Below are 20,183 nucleotides of genomic sequence, written 5' to 3' on the forward strand. Positions count from 1 at the left end.
AATTGGAGATTGACCTAGTTCTGGTACAGATGCCATTACCCTGGAATTTGCTGTACAGACAAAAAGATTAAGCAAATTTCTTAAAATTATCATTCCCTCTAGTGACAGATGACAGCAGATCTTCCTATCGTGTCTTTTTATTTTTAAATCTCTGCTTAATCACTGGCTGGGCTGCTTTTAAAGTGGGTGGCGCTTCATAGGCCTCTGAGAGCAATAGTTCCATGATAATTAACATTTACCGGCTTTTGCACAGTGATACTGTTAATGGGTCAGCAGCCAATACAGGTGGGCTGTGATGACATTAGCAAACTGAAGAGGGACCTGAAGAATTCCAGTCAAGCAAGAAGTTTCTGCGCATGGGGGCAAATCAAGACCTGGCAAATCCAGCCATGGCATTAGTTCTGATGAGGCTCTGCTGTCCAGAGAGAGCTGGATTTGGGATGGTGATGAAGCTGTGATAAAACAGGAGTGCTGGTAAGAGATTGAACTCCCTTTCCTGGTGCAAGTCACCTGACATGGTTAAAGGTTACTGCCCCCGCCACATCTTCCCTCCCATCGTTGCTAGCTCTCATGATTTTAACATTAGTTTAGTGGTATTTGTTGTTTTTCTTTTTACCCAAGCTCCTGGAGCCATGTGAATACATGAGACTCTTGTGCTTATGTTGTTGTTTTTAATTCTGTTTCCAACCCTTATGGGTGCAGGTTGAAGCTTGAAATGTGGCCTTTAATTGCTCAGAAGAAAGCCAACAAAAAGAATTCTTACTTTTTTTTTTAAAAAAAATCTCATAATGGCTACGCCTCCCTCATCATTCTGAAGGCCTGTTCTGTGATATTTGAACCTGTGGGGTAGGCAATAGTGAAAACACAGTATCAGTCTGCAGTTGGCATGTTTAGATAATACATCCGGTGAATAACAATGGAGATGTATGGGATGGAGGGCACAGCGGGTGATCTGAACCCCTTGACACATGGCTGCATTACCCTGCCTCCTGCTGGAAAATTACTATCTCCAATCAGGTTTCAGAGTAACAGCCATGTTAGTCTGTATCCGCAAAAAGAAAAGGAGGACTTGTGGCACCTTAGAGACTAACAAATTTATTTGAGCATAAGCTTTTGTGAGCTACAGCTCACTTCATCGGATGCATTCAGTGGAAAATACAGTGGGGAGATTTATATACACAGAGAACATGAAACAATGGGTGTTACCATACACACTGTAACGAGAGTGATCAGGTAAGGTGAGCTATTACCAGCAGGAGGGCGGGGGGGCCTTTTGTAGTGATAATCAAGGTGGGCCATTTCCAGCAGTAGACAAGAACGTCTGAGGAACAGTGGGGGGGGGGAGGAGGGGGGATAGTTTTATTTTGTGTAATGACCCATCCACTCCCAGTCTTTATTGAAGCCTAAGTTAATTGTATCTAGTTTGCAAATTAATTCCAATTCAGCAGTCTCTCCTTGGAGTTTGTTTTTGAAGGTTTTTTGTTGAAGAATAGTCACTCTCAGGTCTGTAATCGTGTGACCAGAGAGATTGAAGTGTTCTCCGACTGGTTTTTGAATGTTATAATTCTTGACACCTGATTTGTGTCCATTTATTCTTTTACGTAGAGACTGTCCAGTTTGACCTATGTACATGGCAGAGGGGCATTGCTGGCACATGATGGCATATATCACATTGGTAGATGCGCAGGTGTACGAGCCTCTGATAGTGTGGCTGATGTGATTAGGCCCTATGATGGTGTCCCCTGAATAGATATGTGGACACAGTTGGCAACAGGCTTTGTTGCAATCAGGTAGCCAGTTCTTCTCCTGAGAACTGTCCCTTCTGCTTGTTTGGCTATTGAAATGGATCCATCACTGGGAGACTGTCTTTGCTGCTGCTTGTTTCTTTCATAACCAGTGACTTTTTGTCTTGTGTGCCGTTTTGCATGGTACTGCACTTTCTGTAATCCACTGGGAATGTAATTTCCTCTCCTCTTTGTTTGTCTGAAAAATGGTGATTTTATTTCTTTTATTCTCATTAACACAGTCTCACTTTCTTTAGTTAACATCGTGTTGGTGGATATCATTGTTCCTGTTCATGTATGGTTTTAATAGTAAATAATCACAGAAAAGTATAAGGGATGCTAGGAGCAATCACATCTTGTAGTGTTTTCTAATATAACTTCTGTTTCCATTGATCCATTGTGTGTTACTGCTGTCATGCACAGGCACTGTCTGCAGTATTCTGGATGTCCTCAAGAAACAGAGAGCCAGTTAATTATGTTCTCCAGCACCATTCTGTGTCGGGGGTAGTTATCGTGTATGACAATAGCACGAATGGTATAGGTGTCACCTGGGTAAATTGTCAGCCACTTTCTATTTGGAATCTGATAATCTGTCCCAAGTGCAGTGAGGGTCACTATATGTCATTTAGTATTCCTTCTAGTCACCTAACTTGCAGCTCTTTTGCGATTACTTCAGGGTAAATTCTCTTTGAATTAAGAAGCTTGTCATAGTAGATGGTAGCATGAAGATTTTTTGTCTTTCCACAAGTCTCAGTTCTGGTAGTCCCCGGCTCCCATCTTGAGGTATGTTGCAATATTCCAGTAATGCTACATGTGAATTACATGTACCCAGTAGGGCTTTTATTTTTATCAATTCCTTTGCTATTTGCACTGACCCAGACCTACTATTGGCTGCCGCATTTGACTGTGCACAGTAAGGGATTGATGAGGTGCTTTGTCTGATACACCAAAAAGAATTGCTGAAATGAGCCATTTATGTGTTGTGCACCATTAGCTGTTATTAAGTCATCTGGAATCTCACAGCAAGCAAACTGTTATTTACAATGTGTTATTACATTGCCACTTGATGTGTTGTGTAACAGCTTTAAATTTAAATTTAAATTTTAGATTTAAAAGAGTGGTAGCCCACTAATAAGATGTAATCTTTCTCATTTATTTCAAATAAATCTGTGACAACCTAAATTCCAGAGTGTTCAGAAATCACACTTGGTTTTAATGATTTTTTTGCATTGTACTCTGCTTTTCACTCATGGAGAACTTTTCTTGGATGGCAGCATTCACGCCTGGCCAGAATAGGCAAGCTTTGGAGTTGCTTTTACCCAGTTGGGCACGATAGGTTGTGTTTAGCGTTTCCAGTTTGTGCTGTGACATGATGCTGGAATCCCACTATCTGCAGCAATGTCTGTCAATCCAGTATGGGCTCTTATGAGAGTCTTCGCACTGCTCCTGAAGCCTGACGCTACTTTGAGGACACTTTTACAAAATCAGCAGGCTATGGGTTAAACTTGATCCCCAGAGCAGTTCATCTACCAGGAAGCAAACCAATTTTCATTTACATTGGAACATGGCCCAGTGCAAACTACCCTCGCTTGGAGTAAGGGACATAGCGTTCTCAACTTAGCTCGTTGTCAAGAGAAATTGAGAATGAACTGAAATTGCCTCTGTCTGGAATTTCTGGGAAGGCGGATTAATTCCATTAGACTACAGCTCTCAGGGTAATCCCACTTTTGAATTATGGAACAAATCACTCTCATTAATCGGATGTGAAAATAAATAGGCCAGGCACTTAATGCATTTGTACAAAACCCCAGTCGCAGAGAGAGAACACTGTCTGGTGAGACAGGACAACAACAGCAAACCTCCCTGCACCAGACTGGAGTTTAAATTCAGAGTGCTTCTTCAAGATGGTATCAGTCATTAGTCTTTTTGAGGTAGGAATAAAGAAAGAGGAGGAAGAAATATGCTCACATGGAAATCTCATAGCACTGCTGATGGGGAAAATTCCTTGAGGGTCCTCTATTATATTTCTTAGAGTGTATTCTCTACTGTTTTCCCAATCTGGGTTAAGCATCCCAAATGATAAGACGCCCACCGCTTCTAGTTCAGGTGTCCACAACCTAAAATATTTCAACATTAGGAAATGTTGATTCATATTCAGCCTACGTTTTCCTTTTCCAAATTTCTTCCCATACTCTGCTGTTATGCTCCTTTTCTCCTCTTGGGTATTTCCAGTGATGCCTTTTGCTGGACATGGCTACAACTCTCTAATCTGCACGACTCAAGCTTTCTGTGCCACCGTGCGGTAGGTGTTCCTTCCAAAAAACTTCTGGCTTACTGGAAAATACCAAGTTCAGCTTTGGCATGAGATGAATGAGGGCCAGTAATACCTCCAACTTCCAGGACTCACTTGAGCTTATTCCAACTCTATGGACAAAATTTCAAATGTAGGTGCTTAAAATGAGGCACCTAAATCCATATTTAAATGAAAGTGACCAGGTTTTTAGAGATCCTGAGCTTCCTCAGCAACTAGTGAAGTCAATGGGAACTTCTGGGTGCTCAGCATATCTGAAAATCAAGCCACTGATTTAGGTGTCAAAATATTGATTGGGGTGAAATTCTGACCCCATTGACGTAAGTGGCAAACTCCCATTGATTTCAGTTGGGCTGCGATTTCATCGTAGATGTCTAACTTTTAGATATCTACATTCAGGCATTCAATGGCAATAAAAAATTTCTGATTTGAGATAAAGGGCATTGGAAACCCATATGAAAGTATTTGTCATGAGAGGGAGAGGATGAAAGATGTTGCTTTCATTGATGTGCATGGGACAGGAGCCAGAGAAGGATGAAAGCTCATGATTGTCAATAGAGCATAGAGAATTCACTATAGGAAACAATCCTGAACTAGCTAGATATGTGGACAAAATGATCTGATGGATATTTTTCCACCTCTTCAACAGCATCTATTATTCTATTGTGGCCACAGAATCTATTACAGGGAAACGCTGGAAGCTGTTATGTTATAGCTCCAGGAAGCTAGATGGAGTAAATTAAACCTTGGGTAACCTTTATGCTAGTTTGATAAATTAGTGCAATCTATCTACAGTTTTTATACCATGCTCATTACTGTTGTGTGGGCCAATGTTCCCTCTAACCTTTTTTCCATCCATGTTTCGGAATGAATTTTGTGATGTGCACAAATATGGAGGTCACGTGGGGTGGGGGTGGGGCCAAGAGGGGTTGGCATGTGGGAGGGGACTCAGGGCTGGGGCAGAGGGTTGGGGCACCGGGGGGTGGGCTACCGGTGAAATTTTTGAGCAAACCTTCCTGCTTAAAACAAGGTGCTGAAAGTGGTTGTCTCTAGTGGTGGTGGTGTTTGTTTGGTCTGAAGGGCCAAGTTCCATGCTATGAGACAATGTCCCCTTTAATTAAATAGTGTCAGTCTGAGAACCATCCCCATTGATATTTCCTCCTCAGCGAGGCAGGGCATTGCTTGGCTGAGTATAAAGAGGGATTAGAGCTTTCAAAACAGGGGAGCGGTAATCTCTATAGGATTGCTCTGAAATCCAGCAAAAGACAGCAGTTAACTTTTAAATGGTCATGAGCGTCCGATTTGCTACCACATCACTCATGACGTGTTAGACCTCGGTACCTTTCTTTTCTGAAGGCACCGCCTTTCCGGGTCAGAGGGCAGTTCACAATCCACGAGCCCATTTAGCTCTTGGCCTGTGTGTCAAGGCTGCCGACAATTGGGCAGCTGCGTGCCAGTTGTGGTGGTGGCTTTCCTGGTGTGGTCACTTGTCTGCTGAGAGCTGGCATGAGACCCACCAACGCACGTCACAAAGGCCATCCAGCATGCCTCCTTGCATCCTCTCCTGAGCTCTCCAGAAAGCAATCTCAGATGGAATGTGGGGTCAAATGCTATGTTCAAGCGAGGGTGGGAAATTGCATAATGGGCTAGTCCACATCATAAAATCCACCTCAGCTTACACTAACCAGAACATTGAGACCAAGGATGAGCAGGGCCCTGGAACGTGAATTTCCTCTTTAGTCCCCTAGATGGCCTCTCTAGGAAAGGGACGAAGCATGTTGGCAGGGGGGAGCTTGAACTGCTGTTGCTTGTTCTGAATCTTTACTTTAGTGAGGAAACAAGAGGCGCTATCTCGACAGCCCCTTTCACCAGCAGCAAACCCACCCACTATTAATGTTTTTTTTTCAAGGAAAATACAATATAAAGAGTGAAACATATGTGAATGCAGACATCTGGGAGTAACCCAGGAGCTATATTAACACAGAGTTCTACATGAAACCCATCAAGCTAAGCAAATGTTGTAAGCAGGCTGCAGCAGTGGGTTGGTTTTTGTTTGGGTCTGACGTGCTCTGTTTTCTTTATGGAACAGGATTCTAACTCTGCTTCTAATTAGCCCAAAGATGAGGCTGAGGTGAAGACAAACATGCCTAAAAAATGCCAGAAATCAAAACCTAATGGCATCTCGGGGGATAAAACTAAAATAAACTCAAGCTGGTATTTCAGCAGTGGACCAGTTCCTTGAGACTGGCCAGTAGCTGCAGTATGGGGCCCTCCATACCACACGGTAGGAGAACTTGGCCTCTCCAGTCTCATTGATTGATTGGTTGGATTTTTATTTGTTTATTTCTGTAGAAGCTCCTCCATTAAAAATCAAACACGTTCAACACAAAACGTTAGTTTGGCAATTCTCCCAGGTGCAGATTGTTCCAATTCAACACTCTCTCATAAAACCAAAGGCGCCATACCCAGCCACTGATATCCTCCTCCCACCCTCAGCCTTTCTTCTGTGGACCTCCTGACTTTCTGAACTGCCTGATCCAAATCCCATTGACATCTATAGAAAGGCTCAGGCCGGAACATGTCCAGGCAAAACATCTTAAATGTACCAGTAGGTGGCAGTGTTTCAGATTATTGCTTCGATTTGCACTTGTTTTCTCCCAGAGGGCCCTGTCTCTATGTTCTCCAGCTGTTGTCAGTGGGGCAGTCGGACAGTTCAGCCATGGGTCAGGCAGGGCTGCAAGGAGGCTGGAGCTACAAAAGAACCGGCAAACGCACTGCCAGCCCCAAGCATTCAGAAATCATGAGTCATCCCTATCCTCGTCAAATCAGGAGATCAGTTTAAAAAACAAGAGCTGTTAAAAATAATACAACTGGGGGTTGGTTTTTTACCTTCTGGTTTCTGAGCCATTAGGATGCGCTCAGGGGCACGTTTTCAAGCGTCCCCCTGCAGCCATTAGGGTTACAAATGTAGTCATTGTTTTAAATGAAAGCTGACGTTCCGATGTAATCACCTGACTCCAGAACCTGGGGCTTTAAGAAATACACCAAGTGTCGTGACTTGTGCCTAAAACTGCAAAAGTTGGCCCCGGGGCGGAAAGAGATGACATGGTGCTGGTCTTCTTTTAAAGACACTGAGAACTTGTACTTAACGACATTAATGCTACTTAAATGATACATACCACTAATACAGTAGCAACCAAAGCCTGGTGTTGATTGTAGTCTGCAGTTCCCTGATATCCAGCACCCCACCTCCCAAACTGGAGCATGACCTTTGACCTCTGCAGCCATACCCCATCCTTGCATCATACTAACAGTAGTTATGCCAGATAGGCAGCCACAAAGACTCTATGGGCAATGACTCATACAAACCAGGTTCACATTCATTGAGAGATTTACCAGTTTGGCTTGCCTCTGTTCTGATTCCACCCTGGTGCCTTAACCCTTTGGCTGTTGGCTGTCATACCCTGGTCCAAGTACGTTTTGTATAGTGCTTTAGTCTTTTGTGACTGCTATTGCAAGCCACCATTCTCTCTTTATGCTGAGGTTCCACACTGGCCCTGGTGTGCCGATGCTGCCTGTATCGATTCAGTGGTGCTGACCCTAACTCTCCATGTGTCCTAGCTAGCCCATGTTCTCTGGTTGCTGAGGGTGATCATAACTAACAGGCAGGTGGCAGTCACTGCCTGCCACAGCTGTGGTGTGAGGTGATGGTTTTTCTGGATAAACTGGAACATTTGTTCAAAAAGGTTGGAAACTCTACCTCTGCCGTTGCCTGTTCTTCTGCTATGATTCTGTGACTTTGAAATCTGTGGAAATTGACAGATTTGACTGCCTGGGAGATGTGTCCTGGTGGGTGTAGCTGGAATATCGGGCTGTTAAAGATCTCCTTCAGACTGGCTCCATTAGATTGCATTACAAATCACTACTGAGGTCACACCATTGAAACCAATGGTGTTTTGCCAGCAGAGACGTCAACCAATCATGTTTGTATTACGCTCTTAGGAGTAAGGGCAGTCTCCTGAGGTATGTTGACACTGGCAGTGTAATTTCTGGCTAAGATACACATATCTGCGTTGGCTCTGATCAAACCAGCACTCTAAAAATAGTGTAGGTTTACTACCCCAAGAACGGTCCCATCTGAATCCCTACTTACATACTCAGAATGACTAGCCTGCCCCGCCACCTGTGACTACACTTTTTTTGTTGTGGTAGTGTAACACCGACAGACCCCAGTTGTCGGTGAGCAGGATCAAACTTGGGACCTCTGGAGCTTAGTGCATGAGCCTCTACCACATGAGCTAAAAGCCAACTGCCTCTTAGTTAAGGCTGTAGAGCAGACTCATTTAACTCTCCCTAAGTGGTCTCAGTGCCACTAGATGGGGCAGAACACCACACCCAGGAAGTGTGTGGGTTACACTAGCTTGGTCAGAGCTAGTGCAGCTATGTCCACCCGAGCTAGAAATCTTACCTCCAGCTCCAGTGTATATTTACCCTTAGATGCTCAGATACCATATTGATAAGCACAGTGTGAACACCTTGGCCAGATCCTCGATTGTTGTCACTCAGTTGAAATCAATGGGCCTCTAACAATTTACACTGGCCGAGGACCTGCCCCCCTAGGCTTCCTCTGAGCTTTGCAGAGCAGTGCTCGCACTGATGTGATTTTAATGATAGTGCTCTCCATTACGGCTTCATTCTACCCTCGCTCTGGCCTGTGAGGGTGTCTGTGGCTGGGCTTTATCACAAAAAGCTTTACAAGTACTTAGTGGAAATCAAGGTCTCCTTCCTTTCTGGTGCCCAGGCTGTCTTTGTTTTGTGGCTTTTAGCGAGGCTGCCGGTCATCACGGCTGAGTTTGATTGAGCAATCCGGATGGTAGCAGAATTCCAGCTGCCTCCCGGGTGCATGGTTTCCATCCTGTCAGACACACGCGCACACCGCCCAGCAATCCAGATTCCAGACAAACCCAGGGAACATTTCAAAAAAGCATCTTTGGGGACAATAACATCAAGACACAAGCTTGGGTGGTATAAATAAAGGATAAAACATGGGGCCGCCAGGGCAAACTGACAGACCCATTTCTCAAGAGATGAGAAGCCCCGATAACCCAAGCTCTAGTTTTTGTTGGATGGTTTTCATGAACCTTAGTTGATCTTCAGATTATAAACACTGGATTTATTACCCAGGCAGCTCTTGCAAACACAGAGCAGTCAGGCAGCATGGAGGGAGGTTGAGTTAGGGATGTTGTATAATGAACAATCCACTTGCTGTATAGTAATGAATAGGACAAGACATGGAAGGGTATTTTTTCTGAAATTATTGATGCAAATAAGACCGTTTTCTACAGTGTTATCTGATGTAGAAATGTTGTTGGGGTTTTTTTGCACGATAATATAAAAGAATCCTCCTTCTCTGCCACATTCTCTCTCGTGGTCGTATTTATTTTCTAACATACAGTTCTTTCACACACACTTGTGAAACCCAAGATTCCCCCCCATCTGTCTTTTGTTTTGTTTTTAAATCATCCCAATAGTAGTAATGAAACCCTCTGAATTCAATTGAGTTCTCATTTACATTTGTGTAAATCGGCAGTTACTACATTGGAGTTACTCTGGATTTACATCGCTGTAACCTAGATCAGAATCTGGCCCTCCGATTTTCTTCTAACTGATAGTTCAACCACACCAAAGTTCTCTAACCAAGAACCTTTTGCTTTCCTGTGATTGTGAATCAGATTTTTGGAAGAAACTTGGTAGCTCCAGGTGCCAACTGAGCCAGCTCTGCATCCAAAATACATATTCTCCCTCTGTTATCGCCCTGTGATTTATAGCCTAACTCCCAACCTGACATCCCCTCTCCAGACCAGCATCCGCTGCTGACTTCAGTTTGCTTTTGCTTTCATTCACCTTGCCCACGCTGTGGAGCTTGCATGGAAGTTCCCATCTCCCAGGGTCTCCGACATCGTCCTGATGAGGAGTTGTAGAAATCCTTGGATTTGCAGCATTTGGTGATCGCTCTGAGAACTTCAAATGGGAACAAAGGGAATGTGTCAGTTTAATTTGGAAAATTATTAAATGTAAATGGGACCCCGCTAGTCAAGTCTTGAGTGCATCCAAGGCACAGAATAGGCCCAAGCTTCAGGAAAGTAATGAGGTAAGGTGCTGTCTGGTTGGAGCAGGCAGGATTTCTGGGCTCTGATCCAGACTCTGTTACTGACTCACCACGTGACCTTGGCTAAATCACTTGACCACTTCCTCCTCAGTTTCCCCATCTTTGTAATGCAGAAATTATTACCACTAGCCTGTCTCGTGCAGAGGGGTTTGAGGATTTAGGCTGATAAAGGGCTTTGAGATGAAAGTTGCTACGGACGGACAAAGATTTTTTGGTGGGTCCTTGGCTGCTCTCTCACCTGTATGAAATATGGAAATTGATGACAAGGTGTGGAACTTCATCTGTGAAATCTACTAATTCATCTCATGGCACCGTTCTGAAGCCCCCTACTGTCCTCTCATCTCAGCAGGAGTCTCCTTTGCAGGGACCCTTTCCCCTCAGTTCAGCTGTTAACGTACCTTTGGGGCTGCTTTTGTTATTTGGATCGGGAGTGCTGGTTCTTTGGATGTGTAAATGGGGCCGTGTTTTTGCTGACACTCTCCATGTCTTTGCCCACTGCTGACCAAGTGCATCCTCCTTAACTCACTGCTCTCACCTGGTTCGAGCATGTCAGCATGCTGGTCATCCTGCTGAACTGTGTCACCTTGGGCATGTTCCAGCCCTGCGAGGATGTGGACTGCAAGTCGGAGCGATGCACCATCCTGGAGGTAGGAATGGGAGCCTGATGCACTTTCACAGCTGGGTGGTAAAACATTAGCCCATGGAGGACAGTGAGCCATCTAGGTGCCACAAGTTAGTCTCTAAGGTGCCACAAGTACTCCTTTTCCTTCTAGGCTAGTAATTCATTCAGGAGCCAGGGCCCCGAGGTTGTATTCCCAGTCAGGTTCCTAAGGATCTGGCTAGAGTGTACTAAAAGCCCATGCCTGCTTTGTTCTTCAGCTGAGCTATATCCAAACGAGCTGCAGATTATTGTCCACTGAGGCTGGTGTACAAGTCCTGGGCTCATAAACCCTTTTCCTGGAACCTTAATAACCTCTCAGAACTCCAGGAGGCAGCACATGAGCCTGGCAATCACATAGCTGACATATGCCATAAGGCTGGCCGTCTCTAAGCCCCTTGCCCTTAGCAGCACATCACAGCTCCATCTGGTGTGAGAGCTGTGTTGTGACTATGCACCTCCTTCACCAACTAGCATTCTAGGCTCCAAACAGACGTCTATGGAGATGCTCAGCCTTTACAAAGCATTACGTGAACCAGTGTAAAGATGGCTGGCATGTGTCTGTGTAATGTCCTGAGCAAACTTGACTGTTTAATACCCTGCAAACCCTTCTGCAGTAAGGAAATGCCATTGGGACCTCTAGTAGATCATCAGATGCATCCATCTCTAAGGACTGGTCAAGGTTCGTATGCAAATGTCAACAACCAGAGATTCTCTCATCCCAGACCCTTCCAGCCCAAAGTTATGAGATGTTAGGTGCAGAACTGAACCAACCAGAGCAATAGCGAAACCACCAGAGATAGGTTACAGAATAAATTGTAGAACCGAGCTGAGGAAATACTGCAAATGGTTATCCACCGTAGGAATTGCCACACCAGATTAGGATAGCATCTGGTCCCAGCTGCTTCAGAGAAAGGTGCAAAAAATTGGCAGGTACTCATGGAATACACTGCCCATGGGGAAAGCAGCTTCCTAGACCTCATCAGATGGCAGCTGGTCTGAAGCAAAGGTTTCCATTCCTCCCAACCATGTTCCTGCCTTTTGTTGTTTGCAATCGTTTGCACAAATGGATCTTTGCTTGGTGGATGTCTGTCATTCTTACAAATACCCAAATCCACATGCAAACAGAGGGATTTTTGCATGAGCAAGAGTCATAGTTTTTGTTTATTCACTCTTTGTTCTCTTCAGAAAATGTCATCAAATCGGTTAGCAGAAACCATATTATGGATACGTCTAACCAACCCACAGTAGCAAACCTCCCCAGCCCAGGTTGACAGACTCAGCTTGTGGGGGACTTATGCTAGTGTTCTAAAAATAGCCGTGTTGACAGCTCTTCGGAATTGTGGTTCGGGCTGGAGCTAGGGCTCTGAAGCCCATCCTCCTTCCTGGGCTTCAGATTCCACGTCACTACATCTACTCAGCTATGTTTAGTGTGGTAGCACGAGCTCGCACCTGTTGATCCGGGCTGGGAGGCGTTGCTGCTGCAGGCTGTGTAGATCAAAACCTTTGTGACTTAAATGAATCTAAGCGAACAGTTCATGAGGAGCCCGCACAATGACCATTGTTTGTGTTGCGTGTTGAATGATTACAGCATGTCCGATATATTTGTAAAAATCAGAGCCTGTTGTGAACAGTTAGCAGACCAAAAAAGAGCAAAACATGCAAAGAACAATCAACCAACTTTCACCCCTGCCCCACTCCAGCTTGCAGGGAGAATGAAAGCCAAAACATGATGTAGGAAGCATTGAGCTCCCTTGTGGAGACAACTCAGATGCCAATTATCAAATGAACAGAGACTGCTGGAACAAGTTCAGTATAGTTTGTAAAGGAGAAGTGTTGGTAGGTAAGCAGACAGCTCGACTAGATAGATCTCTCTCATCTGCACAGGTGCACACCCGATAGCATATGCAAAGGGAGCCAGTTTGCAGCTGCCTGTTTTCTGTTATGTTTGGCAATAAACCATGCAGGCTCAAAATGAAAGTATCAGAGACCCAACGTAGGAGGCTCTGCTGACTGTTATGATCACAAAGAAAGTGGTTGGAGGGGCACATCTGTCCATGTTTACAGGCGTGGATCAAGAAGCTGTTGTAACTTTCCCGAGGTTTTTTCAAAACAGAAAAGCTTTTTCCATGTGACTAATAACAATCAATATGTCCCGCTGCATAGTCATAATTTATGGGGCAACATGCATTTAGCAATGAGTCCATTTCGTAATATTTCAGTTCCTAACCTGTAGCACATGTGGTCTGTCTGATCGATATTTGCTTCTGCCTGTGCACGATACAAAGCCTGGGCACCCCAAATGCGGAGCACGTGTGTCTCAGAGTTTCTCAATGGCAACTTGCCAGGACCCTGAGGGCTGCGTTACATTTGCATATCGATTTGCATATGCTTTAAATGCAAAAGTAAATCCACAACAAGCATAACACGTTTGTGTGCTTGTATCTTTGTCACTAGATGAATAGAAATTGCTTATTGTTCCTCAGCAATAAAAACCCAACAGATGCATTTCAGTCAGTGTTATCATCACCCAGCAGACAACCCAGGATGTATTTTGGGTTTTATAGCTGACACTTCAGTACTCCATGAGCCATGGTTTGATCACCTCAGTTGTAGATACACAATATCCATACAGTAGAACTATACAGATGCCTGTTTTTTTATCTCTGCTATACAGAACCACAGTAGAACTCACTACAATCATCTTTTTATGACCTAGGCATTTGACCATTTCATCTTCGCCTTCTTCGCTGTGGAGATGGTCATCAAGATGGTAGCTCTGGGGATCTTCGGGCAGAAGTGTTACCTAGGAGACACATGGAATCGCCTGGACTTCTTCATCGTAATGGCTGGGTGAGTAGCCAAAGCTCATAAATTAACCATGTGCACTGGAGGCATAAACAAATCCACCAGTCGCCCTGGCTGCTTTTGGGTATTTCTTCAGGAAGCTGCCAAGTGGGAGCCAAAGAAAAGTCACATAAAACCTGATCTCTGAGACAATAAAACACTGTTGAGTTCGGCTGTAATTGATTTTGCAAAAGCATCTGCAAATATGAAATGGGAAGCTGCTGTTGATTAGCCTGACCTGAATCTGAGGGTTGGGGCGGAGGGAAGGGGTTAGAGAAGGCGTTCTGCAGCAGTGCATTCCCCTGGACCGGCTGCGTTCTATGGGTGTGTCCACACAGCAGCTAAACACCCTCAGCTGGCCTGTGCCAGCCAACTCGGGCTCATGGAGCTGGGGCTGCAGGACTCTTCCTTGGCTGTGTTGACTTCCAGGCTCAGACAGGAGCCTGAGCTCTGGGACCCTCCCACCTCACAGGGTCCTAGAGGCCAAGCTCAAGCCCAAGTCCAGAAATCTACATAGCAATGAAACAGCCCCGTGAACCCACATCAGCTGGCACAGGTCAGCCATGGGTTTTTCTTTGGTGTGCAGACATACCATGACCACCTCTAGCCCTTGGAAGTTTGGGGTACGAAGGGGTGGAGGCTAAACTATCATTTAAACCATTTGATTTTGTCCTACCACAAACTCTTAAGTTGTGTATCTGTCCGGGGATGTTGAAGCTTCTTCACCAACAGGCATGCTCCCTATGGTAGAGGGGAGGTTTGAACAGCAAAGAAGGGTTGCACGGGAATTGCCAACTGGAATGCTGGCAACTCGGGTGCTTTTGTAACAAAGACATGTGCCTAAGCCCCTGGCAACCATTGATGTGAACCTGTCTACCAAAGTAAGAGCTGTCAAGCCCCTTATATAGCAACCTTTGCTGGCTTGGTTTCAGTCAAATCAAATCCATTCAGATCTGGGCATTGTAATAACCGGCATGTTCCCAAAGCTCACAGTTAAGGCTCAAGAACAGATGTGTAAAGTGCAGTCCGGTTCAATTCTGCTCCCACAAAAGTCAGTGGCAACACTCCCATTGACTTCACCTGCTGTGGACCAGGTCCCTTCTGTGTCTCTTGCAGTGCGCGTTGCTGGAACATGGTGCTTGAGGCCCTGGAAGGGACAGTGACTAGAAAACAACCGAAAGCAAAGCGGAAACTGACTGGCTTTCTCCTTGCCCAAGCTCAGAGACTTGCACGAAGTACAGAGCAAAAATAGGGAGAAACAAATCTGTTCTTCGAGAATTCTGTCCATGCTAATAATCTCAGATGTTAGCAACATAGATACGGGATTTAAATTAACGTCTGAGATTTTCAACTTGACACTGTCCCTGCCTGGAAAGCCACCATGCTGCTGTGACCCATTGGCCTCAGTGGGTGCTGTTAGGGCAAATGAAGACAGTGGATTTCAGCTGAGCAAGGAGAATCTGGCTCAGGAAGGTTAAAGCATCAGCAAGGCTAGCCGTGGGGTGAAGGGCAGGGAGCTGGCTGTCTGGCACACTTTCTAATCCTCATAAATTATAAACACATGGTAATTTCTGCTTTAAATTTATGTTTGTTGACATTAGAACACACCTCGCCCAACAGCTGCTTATTCTCCTGAGACAAGTTTATGGAGATGGTTATTTTACACTCCCAAACATGCTTGGAAGAGCAGATTCCTTTAAACTTCAGGTTCCCAGTGATCTGCAGAGAAGTATTGAGCAGATTAAAAAATGTCCTAAGACTGGACGATACCCACTCAAAGCAATTTTACCTGCTTGGTGTACAATTAGGGGTGGAAAACTGGTTTGGATATTGTGTGTAACCTTACCTTTGAATATCCTGGGTTTATAGTACTTGGTTTTGGAGTAATTGCAACATCCCTGCAATGTGTTTTACCCTTGAAGCAGTGATGTTCAACCTTAACTCCATCTTAATGTAGTTTTTTGTCCGGGAATACAATTAGGAATGGATTTACTGGTATGAATAAAACATAAAACAGTCAGAACTGAGCCTCCTTTAACCAGCCTTTGGCTACAGTTTAAGAAAAAGCTAGTTAACTTTTTTTTAGCCCTACTGTGTATTTTTTAGCATGTAGTCAGGAACCAGGTGCACAAGCATAGTTCTGTGCAAGATTATAAATCCAGGAGCCATTAGATCTGGAATCTATATCCAGCTGTGCGGCCACTGTCTCTTTGTGTGACTTCAGGTAAATCACCTTTAGAATACAAATGATAATGCCCAAGCATCTTATCCCAGGAGGGAGCGGTGGAGGTTATGCATTACATTAACATTTGGGAGGTTCTCAGATGTTATCACGATGAGCATCAGAGCAATACGTATTAAAATGCCACACACACGAAGGGAGAGTCCTCTACTGCTGCTTAACGATCAGACTTTCCTTGACCACAGTATTTGTAGCTCAGTAAGCTGGAAAGATAGGAACACTCACAAGCAAGTCTGTTGGAGGTAGTTTTCCAGCCCCATTTTATAGACATAAAAGGCTGGTGGAGGAGAGAGGGGAAAATCAAATCACTATTAACACAAGAAAACCTTCTGGTGGGATGCTGTTAATGCTGAGGAATGACACGCAGAATGATCCATTTGCAAGCCAGTCCCAAGGGCTTCTCAAGCAGTTGGAAGGCACAATGTGGCCTATGACCATTGTACCTTGGGAGCACGCCTGTGGGAATTCTAACTTTGTTGCCCACAGGAGAGACTTGAACTTGGGGTCCAAACATGAACCGTTTCTCCTCTTAATTTGCCTTGTTCTCTGTTTGGCTAACAAGCCCTTGCATTCCCGTCCTGTTCCCCAACGCTGCCTGGGTTTTCACCTTCGGATCTAAAGAAAGGAGAGCCTTGGAGGGTGACTTGAATTACAAAGTACTTTGGAAACTTAGTTATTTTCTTCTTGGGCAACAAGCAGCAGTTTTACCTGGGAGTGTGTGACGTAATAAGTGGGTTGTTTTTCCTGGCAAGCGGACCTGGAAGCGATGGAGCCTATTAAGGGGCCCTTCTGATAAGCAGGAAAGTGAGTGACAAATGGGCATTGCCCGCCATTCCATTTGCCCTATTCAGTTTCCTTAAGCGAGCTGATTTATGCTAATAGCACAGTTATCGAGGAAAGCCGACAGTAAGCGGGGAAAACTACAAAATAAACAGATCTTCTGCTGACAGCAACAGATTGCATCTGAAGGCCGCTTCAGCAGTGAATACTCTCTTGGTCTCTGCTTGCCTAAGAAAAGTACCATGGGAAGTTTCAGCCTAGAGAAAGCTGGCTCTGTTTCCTCTGAGGGCATGTCTGTACGGCAATCAGGAGGCATGACTGCAGCAGATGTATGCATACCTGGCCTAGATTTGAACAAAATAGCTCACTACAAATAGTGGTGAAGCATGGGCTAGCTGCCCAAATGTATAGTCAGGATCTCAGGCAGGCATTTATTTGGGCAGTTAGGCTCACATATCTCCAATTTGTACCACTGCAGCTTCACTCCTATTTTTAGTGAGGAAGCTTGATTTTACCTACCCGTGCTGTAATCATACTTCCCGATTGCAATGCAGACATACCCTGAATCTGACCACAAGCCCGGGTGGAAAACATTGTCCAAGCAACAAAAAGGTGATCTGCCATTTGCCCCCTCATGACTCCTAATGTCAAGTGGGTCATTTATGTCTCCGCTCATTGGAGCGGCCCCTGTGTCATGAGAAATGCATTAGATGCCATTAATCTAATGGCTGTCCAGACCAAGAAAGTACTTGCCTTCCTTGGGAGAGCAGATAGGAAAGAGCTGTGACTTCTGTTCTCTGGTATATTGAGGCCATGATAATAGTCCAGTCTTTATGAACAATGAATGAGGATGCTGAAGGACAGGACATGTGAGGCCATGACTTTCCTCCCTGGATGCTCAGGGTCTTTTCACGCATATGGTCTTCTGTGGCTTTATACCCCACAGGCTGTGTGCGCCATCCTCCTTTATTATGCATCAGTGCATAATGGTTTGTATTTCCAATGCATCCCAAATAAAGCATCATTAAAGGCTACACAGAGAGCGATTAGAGGACGAGTTGGGTGTCGCAATTGTCCTTGTGACAACAAGAGAAATAAGACTTGGGGAAATAAAAGCAAGAGGAGAGGGCAAGGGAAAGGGTTGATATGTGAAAGCAGCCGTGAGGGAGTGGGGGTGTAACATGGAAGGAAGAGTGGCAAGAAGGTGGGACGAAGGGGCAGGGTCACTGAAGATCAGTGCAGTGAGAATGGAAAGAAGGGGGAAGCTATGCGGGGAGCCTGGGCTAGTTAAAATAAGGGCAGATTAGATAACCCCCCACCAAACTGATGGTGGGTTTCCCAGCCAACGCCCACCCCACACTGCAGGCTTTTAAATGCGTTTCTCTCTCCTTGCTTACCTAGAGCTGGGAGCAGAACTCTGGTTCTTCCAGGCAGTGGCTTTTTTTATCCTAGACAGAGCCCAATGGCTCAGTCTTCCATTTGATTCCAAACCAAGGGTATCTTTTCTCCCAGACAGAGGCCCTGAGGGAGTCTCTGGGTTCCACCCTCTAGCATAAAGGAAGGAAAACTCCAAACAATGAACACATTTATGGGGTTTCTAAGTTCACAGGGTTTTTTAATGAAACCGGTTCTTTCCCACAAACCATTAGGAAACAAATCCCTGACTTAATCCTCCCTGGGTGCAGTGCAATGAGTCTGCCAGTCCTAGTCTGCATTGACTATGCAGTTTCTGTAGAGCTCAGAGACTGAAGTAAGGATTTTTTCCCCAAGTGCTTTCTAGCTATCAGGTGTATCTCTCAGGTCTCTCACTTTACCTTGCAGTGAAAATTTAACACTGAAGTTCATAGACTTAGGTGGCCTGATTCTCAATTACTCCATTCCTGTACTTGGGACATGGATGAAGGCAGGGGGGCAAAGGTAACTTTAAGCCAGTTTTGTAATCTGGGGCCGTGTAGGGATCTATCCAGCCATCAGGGTAAGTTAGAGCAGCCTTAGGACTACTCTAGACTTCCAGTGTGCTTCCAATGACCCCCTTTGGGCCCAAGGAAGCAGAAAATAATCAGTGCCATGCACTCCTGCCACACCCCAACCTCCCCTGCCCCCCAAAGAGGGGTGGGAAGCAAGGCTGGCATAGAGATTTTACATCAGCAGACAGTCTGCATAGAGGGAGTTATCTGGGGGCCTCTTTCACACCTTTTAAAGCCCCTTTGTTTTGCCAGAGAGATATAAAGTGTTTTTTGTGTAACTGAGAGTCACAGTCACTGATTTTATATGCAGCAATTTAGTATGGAGAATCACTCAAAGCCCAGATGTTCACCCAAACCTTTTTTATGAAGCTGTGATCATGATTGCATAGGAGGTTATTGAACTATTTATATAACTGAAAGTATTGCTTATTCAAAAATCAAATATCTGAAATTCTTGAAGTTCCAAATTAAACTTCCCAAATAGCCTTAACTCTGTCCTTTCCTGTATCACCAATCCCTTGGAACAGATTTATACCCCCACTTATCTCTGTCAGACAGACAGATTTACTCCCACTGGCAGAAAGTATAATGTGTGTTAAGTCCTTGGCAGAACTTTCAGATATTCAAAATTACTGGGTGCAAATCAGGCCATGTGTTACACTGCAGACTTCTCACTTGTCAAAGGCACCAGTATTCTTGGAGAACAAATGAATAAGCAATACTTTCAGTTTGTAGGCCAAGTCGATTTTGTGTTCGCTTTGCGCCAAAGTGTTAGATATTAAGTGTACATGGACATACATCCGTGTTATTTATGAGAGTGTTGATGTGAGTTACACTCAGCTATTCAAATGATTGTGGAAAGCGAACATAAGGGGGCATAAGCCAAGGTGAATGCATTGTTAAATCTGGGCAAGCACTCTACGAAATGGGTGCAAATCTGTCATCCAGTTCTCCTATGCAATCATGATCACAGCTTCGTAATAACCCTCTACATAGTGCCTTCCTGTGACTCCATGATAACGGGGACAACCACAATGTTGCCACATTTCTCTTTCCATCTGCATGTTCCAAAGAAGAGGATTCCACTATATTGTCGCTTATCAGACTGTCATTGCAAAACATGACCTTGTCCTCCCACATTTGTGCTAGCATAAAAATACCAATTAGAATCCTTGGGTTCATTTGCTGAAAGGTTTGCTGTCATCAAAGCAAAGATATTTTAAAAATAGCAATCCCATACTGGTTACTGTATTGTACCTTTAGAGTATTGAAAATACGAAATTTTTAAAATCTCAGGCCAGGTTCTTGGCTAGTATAAATCAGCATAGCTCAATGGGACAACAACAGACTTACATCAGCTGAGAATCTGGCTTCATGTTTGTTGCATTTCACTTGACTTGGAAACCGAAATAAGTGTGCAGTTAA

The 20,183-nt window shown here is 44.6% G+C and overlaps 1 protein-coding gene across 4 annotated transcripts in view; it reads left to right on the forward strand.

Moving 5' to 3' along the window:
* CACNA1H (calcium voltage-gated channel subunit alpha1 H) overlaps window positions 1–20,183 on the forward strand; it is a 480,991-nt gene that overhangs the window by 256,434 nt on the left and 204,374 nt on the right. For all 4 annotated transcript variants that reach the window (XM_038418997.2, XM_038419000.2, XM_038418999.2 and 1 more), the window contains exons 3-4: window positions 10,800–10,911; window positions 13,642–13,775. In XM_038418997.2, coding sequence (XP_038274925.1) covers window positions 10,800–10,911; window positions 13,642–13,775 — 246 coding nt within the window. The remainder of the gene's footprint in view (window positions 1–10,799; window positions 10,912–13,641; window positions 13,776–20,183) is intronic.

The sequence above is a fragment of the Dermochelys coriacea genome, chromosome 10 (genome assembly GCF_009764565.3).
Source record: "Dermochelys coriacea isolate rDerCor1 chromosome 10, rDerCor1.pri.v4, whole genome shotgun sequence".
Taxonomy (NCBI): domain Eukaryota; kingdom Metazoa; phylum Chordata; order Testudines; family Dermochelyidae; genus Dermochelys; species Dermochelys coriacea.